Source organism: Phocoena sinus, chromosome 14 (assembly GCF_008692025.1).
Source record: "Phocoena sinus isolate mPhoSin1 chromosome 14, mPhoSin1.pri, whole genome shotgun sequence".
Classification (NCBI taxonomy): Eukaryota; Metazoa; Chordata; class Mammalia; order Artiodactyla; family Phocoenidae; genus Phocoena; species Phocoena sinus.
Genome location: NC_045776.1, coordinates 51,255,664 through 51,271,370, shown reverse-complemented (window position 1 = coordinate 51,271,370; position 15,707 = coordinate 51,255,664). Strand labels below are relative to the sequence as shown.

The following is a 15,707-nucleotide window of genomic DNA, read 5'->3' as shown; positions in this document are numbered from 1 at the left end:
ATTAATCTCCCACGAGGGTTGGCGAGAGAGTTGCACTTAGGTATTATTATTGCCTCATTTATAAACCAGGATCCGGAGTGACTCTGTAAGGTCATAAGACAAGCCCGCGTTGCAGCCGGGGCTGGAGCCGATGTCTCCCACCTCTCCCAGGGAGTTGGCAGTCATCACAGTTATTAATATCCCACTCGCCACTTGCTGCTAGCCATGAACATAAATATTTTGTTGGCATTTTATCTTCACGCTCCTTACGTGCCAGGCTCCCTTTCTTTTCTTCTTTCACAGATCCTTCTAATAATTCACTCACGTTCCTGTCTGACCACATTGGCCTTCGCCGTGAAAGTCACACGTCACCCTGGCAGGGAATGTGAAAGCATGTGGAGTTTGCATACTTTCACTTTGATCTGAAGGCCTTTTCTAGACTTCCCTCTTTTTTTTTTCCTTGTGTGCCTGTGCGCGTGCGCGTGTCATGGGGAGGATGGTGATTAGAAATACACTTACTACATTAATATGACAATGTCCCTGTATGTATAGTAGGAAACAGTAAAACTGTATTGCTCTTTAAATAGTTTATAACATATATGTCCACCCAATTTATCACAGGACTGTGGTTTGTTTAATAACTGACTCATTATCACAATCTGAAAGCCAGAATACTAGGTAAAGAATAAGTGTGGGCTGCCTTTTCATACGGCCTCAAGTTAAAAGCCTTCATCTCAGAGCACAACTTTTCTTTGCGGATTGCAGATGCCTTGAAGTTTTTTTTTCCCCCCGCCTCTATAAGAATATACAAAAATTGTCACAAAACATGAAATAATGTTATGGAAAACACGGCCAAATTTAAGAAATCTGGCTTAGGATACTCTGAAATGTTATTGCTAAATGAATCTTCGAAGAAAATGAATTCCTTTACTGGAACAAAAAGTAATTTATTATGCATTTCATGGGTGTCTGCCAAAAGAGTTACTAGCAATATGAAGATCTAATGGATAAGAATTAAATACAATCTGTTAACTCTGTGTTTATACCTATTTGTTAATTTTCTCTGAAACTTTAATAATTAAAAAAGGCATCTCCAAAGATAGGTGTTGACATATGTGATCATTCGTGATTCAGCTACCTATCATATCAGGGCCAGTACTCAAAAGAGTTTGTGAGCCAGAGCAAAAAGAAATTATTTTATTGACCTCAGATTTTAAGGAAGCTTTGAACAAATAACAGGTATTGATTTCAATGTCATGTTGGAGTCTTTTGAGTGAACAATTCCAAGTCATTATCTGATGATATTTATTTATTTATATTTTTTTGCGGTACGCGGGCCTCTCACTGTTGCGGCCTCTCCCGTTGAGGAGCACAGGCTCCGGATGCGCAGGCTCAGCGGCCATGGCTCACGGGCCCAGCTGCTCCGCGGCATGTGGGATCTTCCCGGACCGGGGCGCGAACCCGTGTCCCCTGCATCGGCAGGCGGACTCTCAACCACTGCGCCACCAGGGAAGCCCTCTGATGATACTTAAATGATAATTTACTTGGTGTACTGCCCCTTTTGGTAGGTGTTAGCATGGCATGGTTTCACCAGAGCTGGTGCACACGCTCCAGAATCATATTTTTATCCTATTAAACGCGAAATACTTTTAATTTAAAGCTCTCCTTATGTTTAGTCGCTTGATTCATGGTGAAGCCTGAATATGGTCTGAAGTTTATCCTGGGGGTTCACGGATTAGCAGCTGGAAGGAAGCAGTCAGGCAACCAAGCGCTAGCTCCAGCTCTGTGTGACTATAGCAAACTGCCAAGGTTTTCTTCCTTCTACTAAAGGGGAAGAGTAATTCCTACCATCTGGTCCTTAGGAGTGTAGTGTAGCACAAGTGGGAGATGCCTGCAGACCACTTTGAAGCTCAAGAAGAATAGCACTATTTAAATATAACCTTGGAAGTTAATAGCGATGTGCTTTATTTGCATGGAATTTTTTCCATCCCAAGACATTAGACATAAATATCATGCCCTTTCTTAATGGGGTGAATTTAGAGATGTAAAACTATTGTGTTCACAAAGTAACCATGTTTAAATACTTTTATTTCCCTGATAGCAACAATTTTTCATTCGTTATGATTCTTAGCACTTTCATAATGCCTTCTTGTAAATGCTGCTTGGTTCTTGGACCGTAGTCTGCTTTGTCTAGTAGATATGGCCAGAGGAAGATGCTCATCTAAGCTCCTAAAAAGCCAGTCTTTAATAAGATCCTAATCCATCGGGTTTTACATCTTACCTCTGGATCTTTCACCACTGAATTTGACTAGAATAAAGCCGTCCATTTTGATTCATTTTTGAAGATAAACTTTTTCTTTAGTAGGCCAGTGACTTCAAGTTGTGGGACAAACCCTTCTTCTTACAATTTATATTTGTACATCAGTGTTTTGCTGATAATCCCAGAGTACTTATAAACTTGGGGCCATGCCTTTCTTTATCACAACATGCTTGCTGTGTGTATGTACAGATGCGTAAAACAGTTTGCTCCTTTGTCCAGAGTAGAGTGTGTGTAGAATAATTCTTTCCCTCCTTGAAAAGAGAAGCATCCTGGCTATGGATATAACCCTGCCAGCTTAGGCCCAGAAGGGGCACGAGGGGTCAAGGGGACAGCCAGTGAGCTCTCCTCAGTAAGGAATTTGTTTGCTAAATTACAAAAAAATAAACTATTCTGCTAAACACTGAGTTGGGTCATCGGCTGAGGTGACCGTGACTCTCCCTTCTTGAGCTTTATTGAGCCCTTGTGGGAGACTTAGAGGGTTTTGTTGTGATTGATGGTTTTCACGTGTCCTGGTGGAGACAGAACCCGTGTGTGTTTGTGTATCTTCCTAGTGTTACCTCCTCAGCTATTGGGTCACTTTTGTGTCTGGTCCTGTTCCCTCCATCCAAACTGAAATGACCTTGGTTTTTAGAGTGGAAGTTAAGGTTTATCTGAAAGTGTTTCTCCTTTGTTAGGAACTTAGACAGAGCTTTTAATTTTTCTTTTGAGGAAGGATGCTATCAAACACCACAGAGTCTAACCTAGAGGTGACCAAAGCAGAGAAGAGAGCTTTGGCAGTGAGGGGTGGCTGGCTTCCCCTCACACAAGGAAAAGCTGTAACCACAACTTGCTTAGATGTGTAGGAAGGACAGACCAGAGGCCATGGAAGCTGACAGCCCGAATCCAAACTGAGGAGGCAGTGTGATCATCTTCAAAATCCTGTGCTCTGGGAATGATCACGCACCCCCCAGCCTGCCAGGGGTGCCGAGGTTTGTTTCTCCAGATTGTGAGGCAGCGTTAGGAGAGATTATAGCATGGCAGGCAGACAGAGCACACCCCAGCGGACTCCTTTTTGGTTTTCTTCCTCAAAAATGAAATTCCTGTTTATAATTCACAAGCCAGAGAACCTCTGTAATCCTTCTGGAAAGGCTGTGTCCTTTAAGGGTTCCCTTTGCTCTGACGTGTCACCTTTCCAGAGCTGCTTCGTGGGTATTGTGGGAGGCTGTCTCTGAGCCTGCCTGTAATGGGACGTGACAAGGCTCATGGCTGGTGAGCCCGCTGTGAGCCAGACACTGCTGGGCATCGGCTAGAGGAGCTCAGCAAGTCAGAAATCCTTGACATCTAGATACGTGTCCGAAAATGAGTGAAGGCTTATTTTCACAGCAAAACAATCTGGGTGATCCAAAGATCACTGTGCTGCCTCACGGGCCAGTGGAGATTTTCCACGTCCAGGTCTGCAGCCGCGACTTGTCCCTGAAGTCATTTATTCCTTTAGGAGGGGGGGGCGTCCGGCCAGTTGCTGTGGGTCCCCCACCTGACCCGGCCTGCTTGCAGTGCTAAGCCCGGCCTGGGTCGGTGCTGATAACACATTCTTTCAACAGGAAGTGCCTCCATTTTCAGTCGTCAGTGGGAGGGTGGAGGCCGATAAGCTGGGAGTGATAACACAGAACAGATTTCTGCTCCACCCTCGTCTTGCACTTTGATCAGAGAAAGAGCCAGGACCTCCGCCTGTCGGAGCTGCCTCCCAAAGAAGGAAGGATGGCTCGGCTGTGGGCGTTCAGCACACTCTCCTCTACTGTTGTTCAGGAACTTTCGGGGGATTAGGTTGGTTTAGGGTTAGTGACGTGCCTGCTCTGGCCTTGTTGAGATGTCTGCGATCTGATCCTTTCAGGGGTTTAAGTAGACGTGGGAAAACCTTAACCAATTGGCATTTATATTGGGGTGTGTGTGTGTGTGTGTGTGTACTGGGTCCAGGGTCCTAATAAGTTATCTCTGATTTTTTTCCCCCAGATTGAACTGATTCTTGAGAGGTAGCTCTTGAATATCCCCAGTGAAGGGAAGGCACTTAAGATGACAATGTGACAAGCCAGGTTTCTTAAGGAGAGTTGTGCTAATTCTAGCCTTCTTCTGCTGTTAGAATGCCAGTTTCAAGAGCTCAGGTTATATACTGTTGCACCCATCTGTGTACTGTGTTTGGGGTTTTCACGTACCTGGAACTGTGTTGCACACGTGCATGGCTGGCTGGGTTCCAGCCTATGCCAGGTGGCTCAGAGGTGACCTCAGGGGCGCATGGGGGCCCATCTGATCCTCCCTCCACTCTGATTCCCCCTGTTTTTCATGCTGCTTTATGACTGTCCAGGCTGGCTCATTTCTCAAGTACTGGTGCCTCATGTTTCTGTTCCTCTCCCCCAGTTAGACTGCAGTAAGCCACTCAATTAAAATATTCAAAAGGAAGGTATACATGGCTAACTGGTTGGGCCCTCCCAGGTGGTCCCCAGTCTCCCACCCCACGCTGGGTTCTCTTGAAATACATTTGCATGCACACGGGTAAGTTGTAATTATGACCTAGAATTTCTATCCTGCTGTTTTTCACTTAACATGGCATTACAGGATTTTGTTACATGATCTTATTATTTTTAGTACTTGTACAGTAGTTCATTAAGCAGATATCCCTTCGTTCCCAAACCATCCTCATATTATGAGACATTAGATTATTTCCGTGGTTTCCACTATTATAAGTAACCCCGCAATGGATGTCTTCCTGTGGGGAGCCTTTCCGTCCCTTTGAATTTTTTCCTTGTAATCCATTTCCAGAAGTGGAATTACAGAGCTGAGTAGGGTATAAAGTTCTTGATGGCTTTGCTAACTACCTTCTAAGGTGTGCGCCAGGGTATAACCCCGCCAGCCAGGGACGAGGGGGCTGGCGTTATCCATCCCAGCTGATCTCATCACGATGATCTCATTATGTATTGTGACGTGAAATTTCAAGTTATTTTTTACTGAGGTATGACTGACATAGAACAAAACGCTGTGCATCGCAGCATTCCGTGTTTAAATAGTATATCCCCATTTAAAAATAAGGTTCTCAAACCTTGGGCACAAGTACTTGTTGTATTTTTTTCTGACAAACTCAGATGTTGCTTTCGATTTCCAATGAGCTGATATTTTTTTCAGGAGCTCATCACTCACGTAATTTGGGCTTTGCCTGCCATATAGCTTAACGTTTTTGTCTGAACGAAGAAGACAGTAAATATGTACTTCAACAGCAGCTTTTGGGACTGTTGTTCAGGTGTAAGTGTAATGTTCAGGGTATTAAGGTTTCTTTAATGAGGCTTATTTGAAAAAGGGCCGATGAGCCTTTGGAAGGGCTGCAGGAGCACCTTGCTTTCTCTCTGCGCAGAGCCGTCAGTGATGATTAGAGCAAGGTCATGGCTGTGGTGGTTTTCACTTAGCTCTGGCTGAGTTCGTAGGGCTGCTCCCACCCAGTGATGGCGGCACCTTGCCTGGTGAAGGCTGACATTGGGGAGATTCAGTGAGGTCCACGCTCCTTCACTACAATAACAAAATTCTCATAGTGTCAATAGCACATACGTATGTAGTCTTGACTCTTGTCAGACACTTTCACGAGGGCTTTACATACACTAATTTAATTCTTTTGCAGCAACCTTCTGACATATGTGCCTCTTTATTTCCATTTTCTAGGTGAGGAAACTGAGGTACAGAAAGTTCTAGGTCAGACCCTCTAGTTTCTCTCTCCCACAGAATCTTTTCTGACTCATTGCTTAATATCCTTCCCTTTCAGCTGTCTTGTCTTGTGAACGGACCTCTCCACATCCTGCATGCTTCCAATTAGGAGCACCCTTTCTTCACCCGCAGCAATAGCTTCCCTTCATGGAATATTTAACATGGCAAGGCATTCTGACGTGCCTGCACACATTAGCTCCCTTAATCATCACAAACATGCTTGAGGTAGGGCCAGTTTCCCAAGGAGGAAGCTCAGGAGGTGGGTGGCTGAACCAGGGTAGAATTTGAAAGTCCATGCTGGTCCTACCGTGCAGGCTGCCTGCGGCTGTCCCCGGGCATCCTTTCCCCTCTGCGATTCCTTCTCTGACCTCTTGTTCTACCTCCCTGTCTCAGACACTCATAAACTCATGATAACTGTTGTGTGGTCTTACTTTCGAGTGCGTGCGTGTCCTAGTTCCCCACACAACCTGGGAATGACTGTCTCTCGGCCCCGGGGCCGAGGTGCCCTGCTCGTGTTTCTTGTTGTGACTTGTGGTGACGGCAGACCCCTCTGCTGTCTCAGCATTTCTGGCCATTTGAGGTGCGCTGCTTCCTGGGTCAGTCGAGGCACCCCCTCCATTTCAGAAAATAGCACTTGCTGTGGTGAAGTCAGATTTAGTCAGATAAATGCAAACGTGCCTTTTTGGGGAATAGGTAGATAATACCAAGCTGGGTATGACATTAGTCATTTATAAGGGAGCTCACTCTTTCTACTAGTTGTATGATAGCTCTTTTCTAAAATGAAGACTCTTTTTGTAATTGAATAGCATCCTTTTGTGTATTTCTTTGGGGGTTAAATCTGGATCTATGTTGAGTTTGCTTATAGCCGAGGTTCTGAGCTAAAAGTAATCACCGTATTTGTACGTGTAACTAAATCCATAGCTTTAGTTTGTTTGACAGGATTATTTCATCTATTTCACAAGAATCTATTTTAAATTTTAGACATCTCAGTGAGTTTGTGAAATTTGCTTTTTTAGGCACCCAAAGCCCTTGGTTTACATCTTTAAGTTTGTATTATTTAAAAAGAAGTTTGGGGGCAGGGGTAGGGACTGTTGCTGGATTTGCACAAACATTCATTTTTGCTAGGAAAGGGAAGGATTCGTTACCTGTGGTGGGGCCACACTTGGTCTGTCCAGCTGGGAGGGAATTGGGATGGGTGGACAGGAAGTTCCATGGTCACACTTCCCAAAATCCTACCTCTCAGTCCCATACAGCTATTGTGAGGATCAGAGAGAAAACCAGATCCTTTCTGGGAGAGGGTAGGACCACGCTGACTACTAGGCTCCTGTGTGGAGCCACGGAGGGTCTGGGACCCTTCCATTCAGTTCTCTCAGTGTCTGGTGCCCTGTATTTCTCTGAAGTGGATGTACCGTCAACTTGGCCAGACAGATGGATGTTTTAGGATTTAATGGGATTGTGAATGTAGAAAAGGAATGCTTTGAAAAGTACAAGATGTTCTACCTGTGTCAAAAAACAAGTATCCAGTAGTTTATGGAATGGAACCCTGAAAGCTGAGAAGAAATAATGGGCTTCAGAGCTTTTAGAAGGAAAGAAAGCATGTTTCACAAGTATGTGATTATGGCTAGATTTAAAAGAAAAAAAAGTCAAATGCAACTGTTTTCTCAAACCATAGTCTAAACATGATTTTAGTTATTTTGGTTTGATTTTACTAAATTATATCATGTTTGCTATTTGGCTTTTCTTATTTGGATGGAAGGAAGGAAGGAATGAAACAAGAGAAAGGTGACCTTTTGCTTCAAGAAATGATTGCCACGATCATGACAGATACAGGATGGTAGCATTTTCTTTATCACATGGTCTGCTTCAAACATGGCCTGTGCTTTAGGGAAGAATTAAATCCTGTGTATGCATGGGTTAATTTTCCATGAAGTCAGTGCTCAAAAATTTCATTTATCAGGTCTTGCTGAACTGTGTATCTTTCCTTCTCAGACTTTGATAGAACTGCTAAGCCTCGTGGTTCCGCTGTGTGTGTGTGTGTGTGTGTGTGTGTGCGTGCGCGCGCGCGTGTGTACGCGCCGTGCTCTGCCTTTTCTCTTTTGCAGTGATTAGATTGTGCGGGCATCCTTAAGGCCTGTTGACCTACGTGGTGTGGTTTGTTTCACTGTCGGAGATCTGAGTGTTTGGCACTTTTTACAAATAGGCCACCTCCAGTTCCCCTTTCCTACCTGCGTCCAGCTGCGCATCTTGCCTGGTGGTTCCTGCCGCAAGTTAATGGCGTGAATAGGACGCTGTTTCTAAGAGCAGACATCGCCCGAGTTAGGTCAGTGGCACCGTACCGCCCAGGGAGCAGCTCTGCCAGCTGTGCTACCGTCTCACTTGTCCCCGAATGTTTACCTAGCAGGGACCAGCTGCCTGACAATTTATTGGTAACTGTCTCTCCCCTTCTCTCTCTCCTCTCCATCCCCCTCTTCCATCAGGCAGGCGCCTCAGTGATGTCTGGAGCCGGGGAGAGCACTAATCCCGAGAACAGCGAGCTCAAGTACTCAGGTCAAGATGGGCTGTACATCGGCGTCAGCCTGGCCTCGCCGGCCGAAGTCACGTCGTCGGTGAGACAGGATTCCTGGTGCGCCCTGGCCCTGGCCTGAGCGGCCGCGGGTAACAGGAGGAGGACACGGCCAGGGCCCGCGGGACCGCCTTCGTGATCTTCTTGGCAAGCAGTCCGGACTGGGCTGAGGGTGCCGACTGGACATCTTCCTCTGACACAGGATTTCCGTGCCTTTATTTGAAAGAGATGTATCTCCCATGAGACTTGTTCAGCCTTTAGCACCCTGGCCCTGTCTTGAAGACCCAGGGAGAAGATGGACCGGCTCGGGAGAAGGGCCAGAGCAGCCCACAGCCTCCCCGGCCACGGCCACTTCCGGGGTCGGCCAGGGGATTTGATGTCCAGTGTGCCACTTCCAGAAACCTGGACTAGGAACCGGGGCCTTGCCTGCTAAGGAATATTGAGAGAGATTTTTAAACAAAAGTTTTATGTGTATTGCCCCAATTCCTGTGCATCTTCTAATCGGTTTTGGTTATTCCAGAATTTCTTCATACCTTTTCCGCCCCCAGATTTCACATGCGTTCGTGGAGAAGACCATTCGTTTGGTACACGCCTCTGGAGGCTGAGTCCGTTCTTGAGGTCTCCTGTCAAAAATATCACTCGGTTTGCAGGACTGCATCGTAACTGTAACATACACTGTGACTGACGTTTCTCAAAGTTCATATTGTGTGACTGACCTGAAGTCAGTCTGAATTTGTAAACAGGGTAGCAAACAAAAGATATTTTTCTTCCATGTATACAATAATTTTTTTTAAAAAGTGCAATTTGCGTTGCAGCAATCAGTGTTAAATCATTTGCATAAGATTTAACAACATTTTTTATAATGAATGTAAACATTTTAACTTAATGGTACTTAAATAATTTAAAAGAAAAAATGTAAACTTAGACATTCTTATGCTTCTTTTACAACTACATCCCATTTCTATATTTCCAATTGTGAAAAGAGAAATATTTCAAGAACAAATCTTCTCTCAGGTAAATTGCCTTATCCATTTGTTAAGAATTTTTGTACAAGCACACCAATATCTCCCCTTTATTTTACTGTGGAATATGTGCTGGAAAAATGGCAACAAAACTTTACTACCTAACAGATAACATTTGTAGATACTCTAGGCATCTGTACACACTATGATGAGGTCTCTGTAGCGTGACTAACCCACAGGCAGGTTGGTTTACGTTAATTTTTTAAAAAATGGGATGTCATATGGAAACCTATTTCACCAGAGTTTTAAAAATAAAAAGGGTATTGTTTTGTCTTCTGTACAGTGAATTCCTTCCCTTATAGTTTCATTTTGATACTGTATGTGGCTATAGCTATTCATATAAAGCAAGTGCATGTGATGTTTGCAAATTGCCCTACGGCCTTCTTTTCAATGAATTGTCCTTTTGGAGCTGTTTTATACCTTGGTTCATTTCAAGTTGGCACATGGAGTCAAGTTATCAACTTTCAACTTGCATTGGGGACAATTTTATAAGTGAAAAGGACCCAGTATTATAAGACATTTCTGTGATTATAAGCCTTCTGTTTAGGATCAATCCTTAAAAACATTTAAAAAGGCCAGAGTTTCTTTTCCTCTGAATGAAAAATACTCTGTGGCCCAGAAACAGAATGATTTCCTTTCTAGTTCCTCCCTTTTACAAAGTGCTGTGATATCTCAGCTCATCTGAAGTTAAAGTCTTTACATTCAGCCGAAGATATAAAATGATTTGAACAACCCCTTTGTTTTTTCTATGTTGCTGCATGGATTTCAGGAAATTGGGAGGCTGTTTCACAGCACAAAATGATGGCATTTCATTTTGGCTCCCTAACTGTGGCTCATTTTTCATGTACTGATTACAGCGGTCTATGGCGTCCAGTCTGAATCAGGAGAAGGGGAGTCTTCCTTTGTGGTGGGGTGGTGCTGGAAGCCAGACTCAGGCCTGGGATGTGTGTGTGTGTGTGTGTGTGTGTGTGTGTGTGTGTGCGCGTGCGCGCGTGTGTGTCTGGGGAAGTCGGTAAAGCTCGCTTGTACCCTGACACCCTATGGTGGGCTGGGACAGTGGTTAAGAAAGCAGGGTCTGGAGTCAGCCCACGAGGTTTCAATCTGTGCTCTCTGTGACCTTGGGCAAGTTACCCAGCTCTCATTTTCCTCATCTGTAAAATAAGGCATATAACTCATGAGATTAAGTGAGATAATCCATGTGAAGTGCCTAGCATGGTGCCGGGCACATAGCCAGCACTAAGTGTTAACTTGACTTTGAAGGAGGGTGGTGTGAGCTCTTAGCACATGGGTGTTTGGATGTCTTACTCCATGTGGAGTATCTGAAGTTTATGGCCTATGAGAGTCTGATGTCCCTTGGCCTACCTGCACTTTTGAACAAAGCTGGGGAGAATGAAATGAGGGATCCCCACCAGTCCAGGTGGTGGTAGAGAAGGTTGCTTCAGAGATATTAGTCTGAGTTTGGCAGATTGTTTTAACAGAACAGGGATGGTCAACAGCGGAGGGAAATTACCCCAACTGACTCATTTCCCCCCCCCTTCCTCTTCTTACGGTTCTCATTACTTTGAGTGGTTTCTGGTGGGTTGAGAGATGTTAGAGTTAATATGTTTTGATTGGAAAATGAATTTTTCTTATTGGGTCTTCCAAAGGATCTTTTTTTTTTTCTGGGGATGGTCGCAAACAGTGCTGCTTCTAATCCTAAGATGCCATTAGGTTCTAAAGTGCCTCTTCTTTTTTTTGAACACAAAGTGGAAGGAATTTGTGAAATAAATTACAAGGGGGAGAGGGCTTCTTGTGGCCTGTCCTAACACAATGAACTCCACTAACCTGGGCCTTTTCAATAACTTGTTTACCTGTAATTGTATAAGGCATAAGTTTGATAATTTTTTCCAAATACACAATTTCAGCACTCCTCCCCCAAAGTATAACATACAAAAAAACAAGTTATTTCTCACTAGGGAGTACATTTTTTTTTTTTTGCGGTATGCGGGCCTCTCACTCTTGTGGCCTCTCCCTTTGCGGAGCACAGGCTCCGCACGCGCAGGCTCAGCGGACATGGCTCACGGGCGCAGCCACTCCGCGGCATGTGGGATCTTCCTGGACCGGGGCACGAACCCGTGTCCCCTGCATCGGCAGGCAGACTCTCAACCACTGCACCACCAGGCAAGCCCTAGGGAGTACATTTAAATAGAGGTCCAGTCTGGATCTTGGCTTAAAGACTCCTCAGACCCATTACTGTGCGTTGCAGAATTTATGTCCTCTGTCAGCCCTGGCTGATTTTAGGTCATCTTACATAAGTGAGGGCTCTGTCTGGGGTCTCTCCTCAGGGTCACTTCGTGTTGTTTCCCGGTGCCTATGGGAGGGTCAGGAAAGCAGAGGAACCATTCATTTCCCCCTGCAAATAAATTAACTTCTTGCTCATGGGAAATGTTTTCGCCAGTCCTTGGAAATTTGATGTAATTTCAGATTGTAGATAAATTTTGCTGCTGGGAGGGCAATACAGCAAGTCTTTGGCTCTGCCAGATTCCAGGCTGTTTTCAGTTCGAGGCAGTGTGGTGGCTTCAGTATATATACCGGCGTCGTCCACGGGGTCTTCGGATCCCCGTGACTCTGAGAAGGTGTGTGGAGAGAGGGCGGGAGGGCAGAGCAGGGAATCAAACATTTATTTAGAATAAGGCAGCTCAGGCTAATTAAAATGCGTTTTGTTTCTGGGTTGAAATAGCAGGTCAGTTTGATGACAAAACGAGTTACCTTCTGTTGTTTGGAAACTCCGATGGGCCGTCAGATATGTTTGATTATCTAAAAGGAGAAACAAATATTAATAAATTTGCTAAAAAGAAATGAAATTGAGTTATTTGTAGTGAGGTGGATGGACCTAGAGTCTGTCATACAGAGTGAAGTAAGTCAGAAAGAGTAAAACAAATACCATATACTAACACATATATATGGAATCTAAGGAAAAAAAAAAAAGTCATGTAGAACCTAAGGGTAAGACGGGAATAAAGACACAGACCTACTAGAGCATGGACTTGAGGATATGCGGAGGGGGAAGGGTAAGCTGTGACAAAGTGAGAGAGTGGCATGGACATATATACACTACCAAACGTAAAATAGATAGCTAGTGGGAAGCAGCCGCATAGCACAGGGAGATCAGCTAGGTGGTTTGTGACCACCTAGAGGGGTGGGATAGGGAGGGTGGGAGGGAGGGAGACGCAGGAGGGAGGAGATATGGGAACATATGTATATGTATAACTGATTCACTTTGTTATAAAGCAGAAACTAACACACCATTGTAAAGCAATTATACTCCAATAAAGATGTTAAAAATAAATAAATGAATAAATTTGCTAGGCCAGATCTTTCAAAACACAGTCCATGGGCAAAAATTTGGTACCTGCAGCTCTGTCCAGTTGAGACCCCAGGATGGATTCTGTGTGGCTGACTCTTTAGCTGGGGTTGGTTCTGAGCAGACCTCTCTGCGGTGGCCTCTGAGGAGGGGTGTGTCAGGGACAAAGTGATGGCTGTGAGGACCCGCAGAGGAAAGGAATCGTGGTGTTTTCGGTTGGTTAAGATATTAGGCTAAGAGCCTAAGTAAGTTCATAGGAACTTTGGATAAATAAATTATGGTTGGTAGTTCCAAACAGCTTCGAAATGAAAACTAGGTTGATGGAGGTGCAGCTCTGAGATTCAGGTCAGAGTGGACAACACTTCCAAGCACTGTATAGCATCTCCCAAATCTGCCCTGGAGAACTAGGGGGACAGCTGCTACTTCACCGTTTTTCCTGCTCAGCAGCTGTTACAGGGAAGAGATTGTTCCACAGTTGAAGTCACTATTTTCACGAGATACTTATTTTACGTAGTGGGCTTTTTCTTGTTTTTAAAGAATGAACGTTTTAAGAATGGCTAAAATATGGCAATTAAAGATGAAATAATGCATAATTAGTACAAGGGCTTCTCTTTCAGTTATCAGTGGTCCCTGTGGTAAGATAATTATCTAGGTATCACTGAACTTTGGGGCAGGTCGTTTCCTCTTTCTGCACCTCAGTCTCCACAGCAACCATAAAATGGAGAAATCAGGCAGTGTGGTCTCAGGGGTCCCTTCCATCTGCATTTGCTGCCCAGAGTCCCAAGCGCAGATTGTCTGCAATGAAGTGATGGTGGGTCTGTGGTCTGGTCTGGGCTCCCTGAGTCCATGACCAAGGAAGCTGGTGGGTTTGGGATTCCCTTTGAGCTCTTCCAGTCCCTTCACCACCCGGGTTTTTCTGTGGAGGCAAAGCCCTTCTGTTGCCTTAGGGGACAGTGAGGGTGACAGTCCTGGTCATACTTATGAGCACAGGGGCTTGGTAAGAGGTGCTGCCACCCCCAATGCCAAACCTGCTTGGTTTGGGGCTCCTGACATAAAACTTATACAGCGATACAGACCCAGACAGGAAAATGGAAACGTCTGGCTGCCGAGCAGTCCACAGAACTAGGAAAAAACAGCTTTGCTTTGCTTGGCCCATTGCTTCAATATCTTGTAGTTGGTTTTTTATTTCTTGGAAACAACCAACTTTTCATTGTTGTTTGCCTTCTGTGTCTTCTCTTTAGCCATTACAGAGTTTTCCTCCCTGTCTCTCCACCCCTTCCCTGGGTTTACCATTATTTTTGTGAATTCTTTTCCTTTAGTATGCCAAGACTGGTCTGAAATAATAATAGCAAATATTTATCTAGCACTTACTATGTGCCAGTTTCTATACAAAGTGCTGCACATGTATTAATTTATCTAATCCCCATACCAAGTGAGTGAGGTGGTACCATCCCCATTTTACAGATGTGTCTGTGGAGGCACAGAGAAATTAAGTAACTTGCTCAAGGTTACACAGTGGCAGAGCTGGGATTTGAGCGCAGGCATTCTAGCTCCAGAGCACATGCTCTTAATCACTCCACCATATTGTTTTTTCACCTTGATTTACAGGGAAATAAATTGAAGAACACAGAGGGGGAGCCAGAGCTGTCTGAGACTTGGGGCTATGCCCTTTCTCTCTCCCCTAGCATCTCAGAAATACACAACTGTGATTTGTAACACAAGCCATGCCTAGATTGAAGAAACCTAGTAAATGTATACGTTTCTTCTAGACGTAAGTTTCTTTAGAACACGGCAGCTGGGTTCGTAGTTGTTAGCTGGAAAGTAGTGAATTTGGAGGTGTGCTGTTTTTGAACATTTCACTTATCTCTTTTTCCTGTAACTTCAAGTAAGGCTTGGTATGCTCTTACCTATTTCAAAGGATTAGGGTAAAGCATTTTGCAAAGTATAAAAAGCTAGTGAAATGATTAACAGTGGTTGAAGCCAAACACCAGCGAGAACAAGGAATACTTCGTCGTGGTGTAAACTCTTTCTATGCTAGGCTGTGCCAGAGCATTTTTTTTCAGGAAAACTTGTGCAAGATTTTGGCAGTGGTGTCTTAGGCTTTATCTTTTTAAATACGTGTTCATTACTGCTTACATCACTGTTGCTATTATTATTTTGATAAGTTGCATTACCGGTTGCATTACCAATGATGCTCTCTGTTGGGGCTTCTCAAACTTCTCTGCATGAGAATCACACACAGTGCTTGTTAGAATTGCAGCCCCTGGCTCCTTCCCCAGAGAATCTGATCCTGCAGGTCCTGTGCAAGGCTGAAGAATCTGCAGTTTGTGGGCCTTTGCGTTAATTGAAATTTCTTGAATAGTACAAAATTTTAAAGTTATAAATGCGAGTACAGTGAAAAACAATTGCCCTTCTCATGCCTGTTTCCTAGCTACTCAGTTCCTGTCCCAGATAAAACTTCTTAGTTTTTGTATTGATTATATGCATTGACTATCCATGCATATACAAGCGTATGTAAGTAGTATTGAATATTTTTTTAAACACACGTGGTAGTGTACAGTACACATTGCTTTGCATTTTTCACTTAGTATATCTGAGTAGTTCATTATTTAATCAGTGCCCTACTGAAGAACATTTGTTTCCAATCTTTTGCTATTCAAGCAATGTTGCAATTATTATCCCATATCTGTGTCATTTCACTCATATACAAATATACCTATAAGATGAGTTTCTAGAAGTGGCATTATTGAGTCAAGG

The 15,707-nt window shown here is 44.2% G+C and overlaps 1 protein-coding gene across 4 annotated transcripts in view; it reads left to right on the top strand.

Moving 5' to 3' along the window:
- Window positions 1–9,894, top strand: part of GATA6 (GATA binding protein 6) — a 30,527-nt gene extending 20,633 nt beyond the window's left edge. For 3 of the 4 annotated variants that reach the window (XM_032603483.1, XM_032603484.1, XM_032603485.1), the window contains exon 7: window positions 8,500–9,894. In XM_032603483.1, coding sequence (XP_032459374.1) covers window positions 8,500–8,667 — 168 coding nt within the window. In that variant the 3' untranslated portion in view covers window positions 8,668–9,894. The remainder of the gene's footprint in view (window positions 1–8,499) is intronic. The other variant, XM_032603486.1, reaches the window with a different exon arrangement.
- Window positions 9,895–15,707: the final 5,813 nt, after the last annotated feature.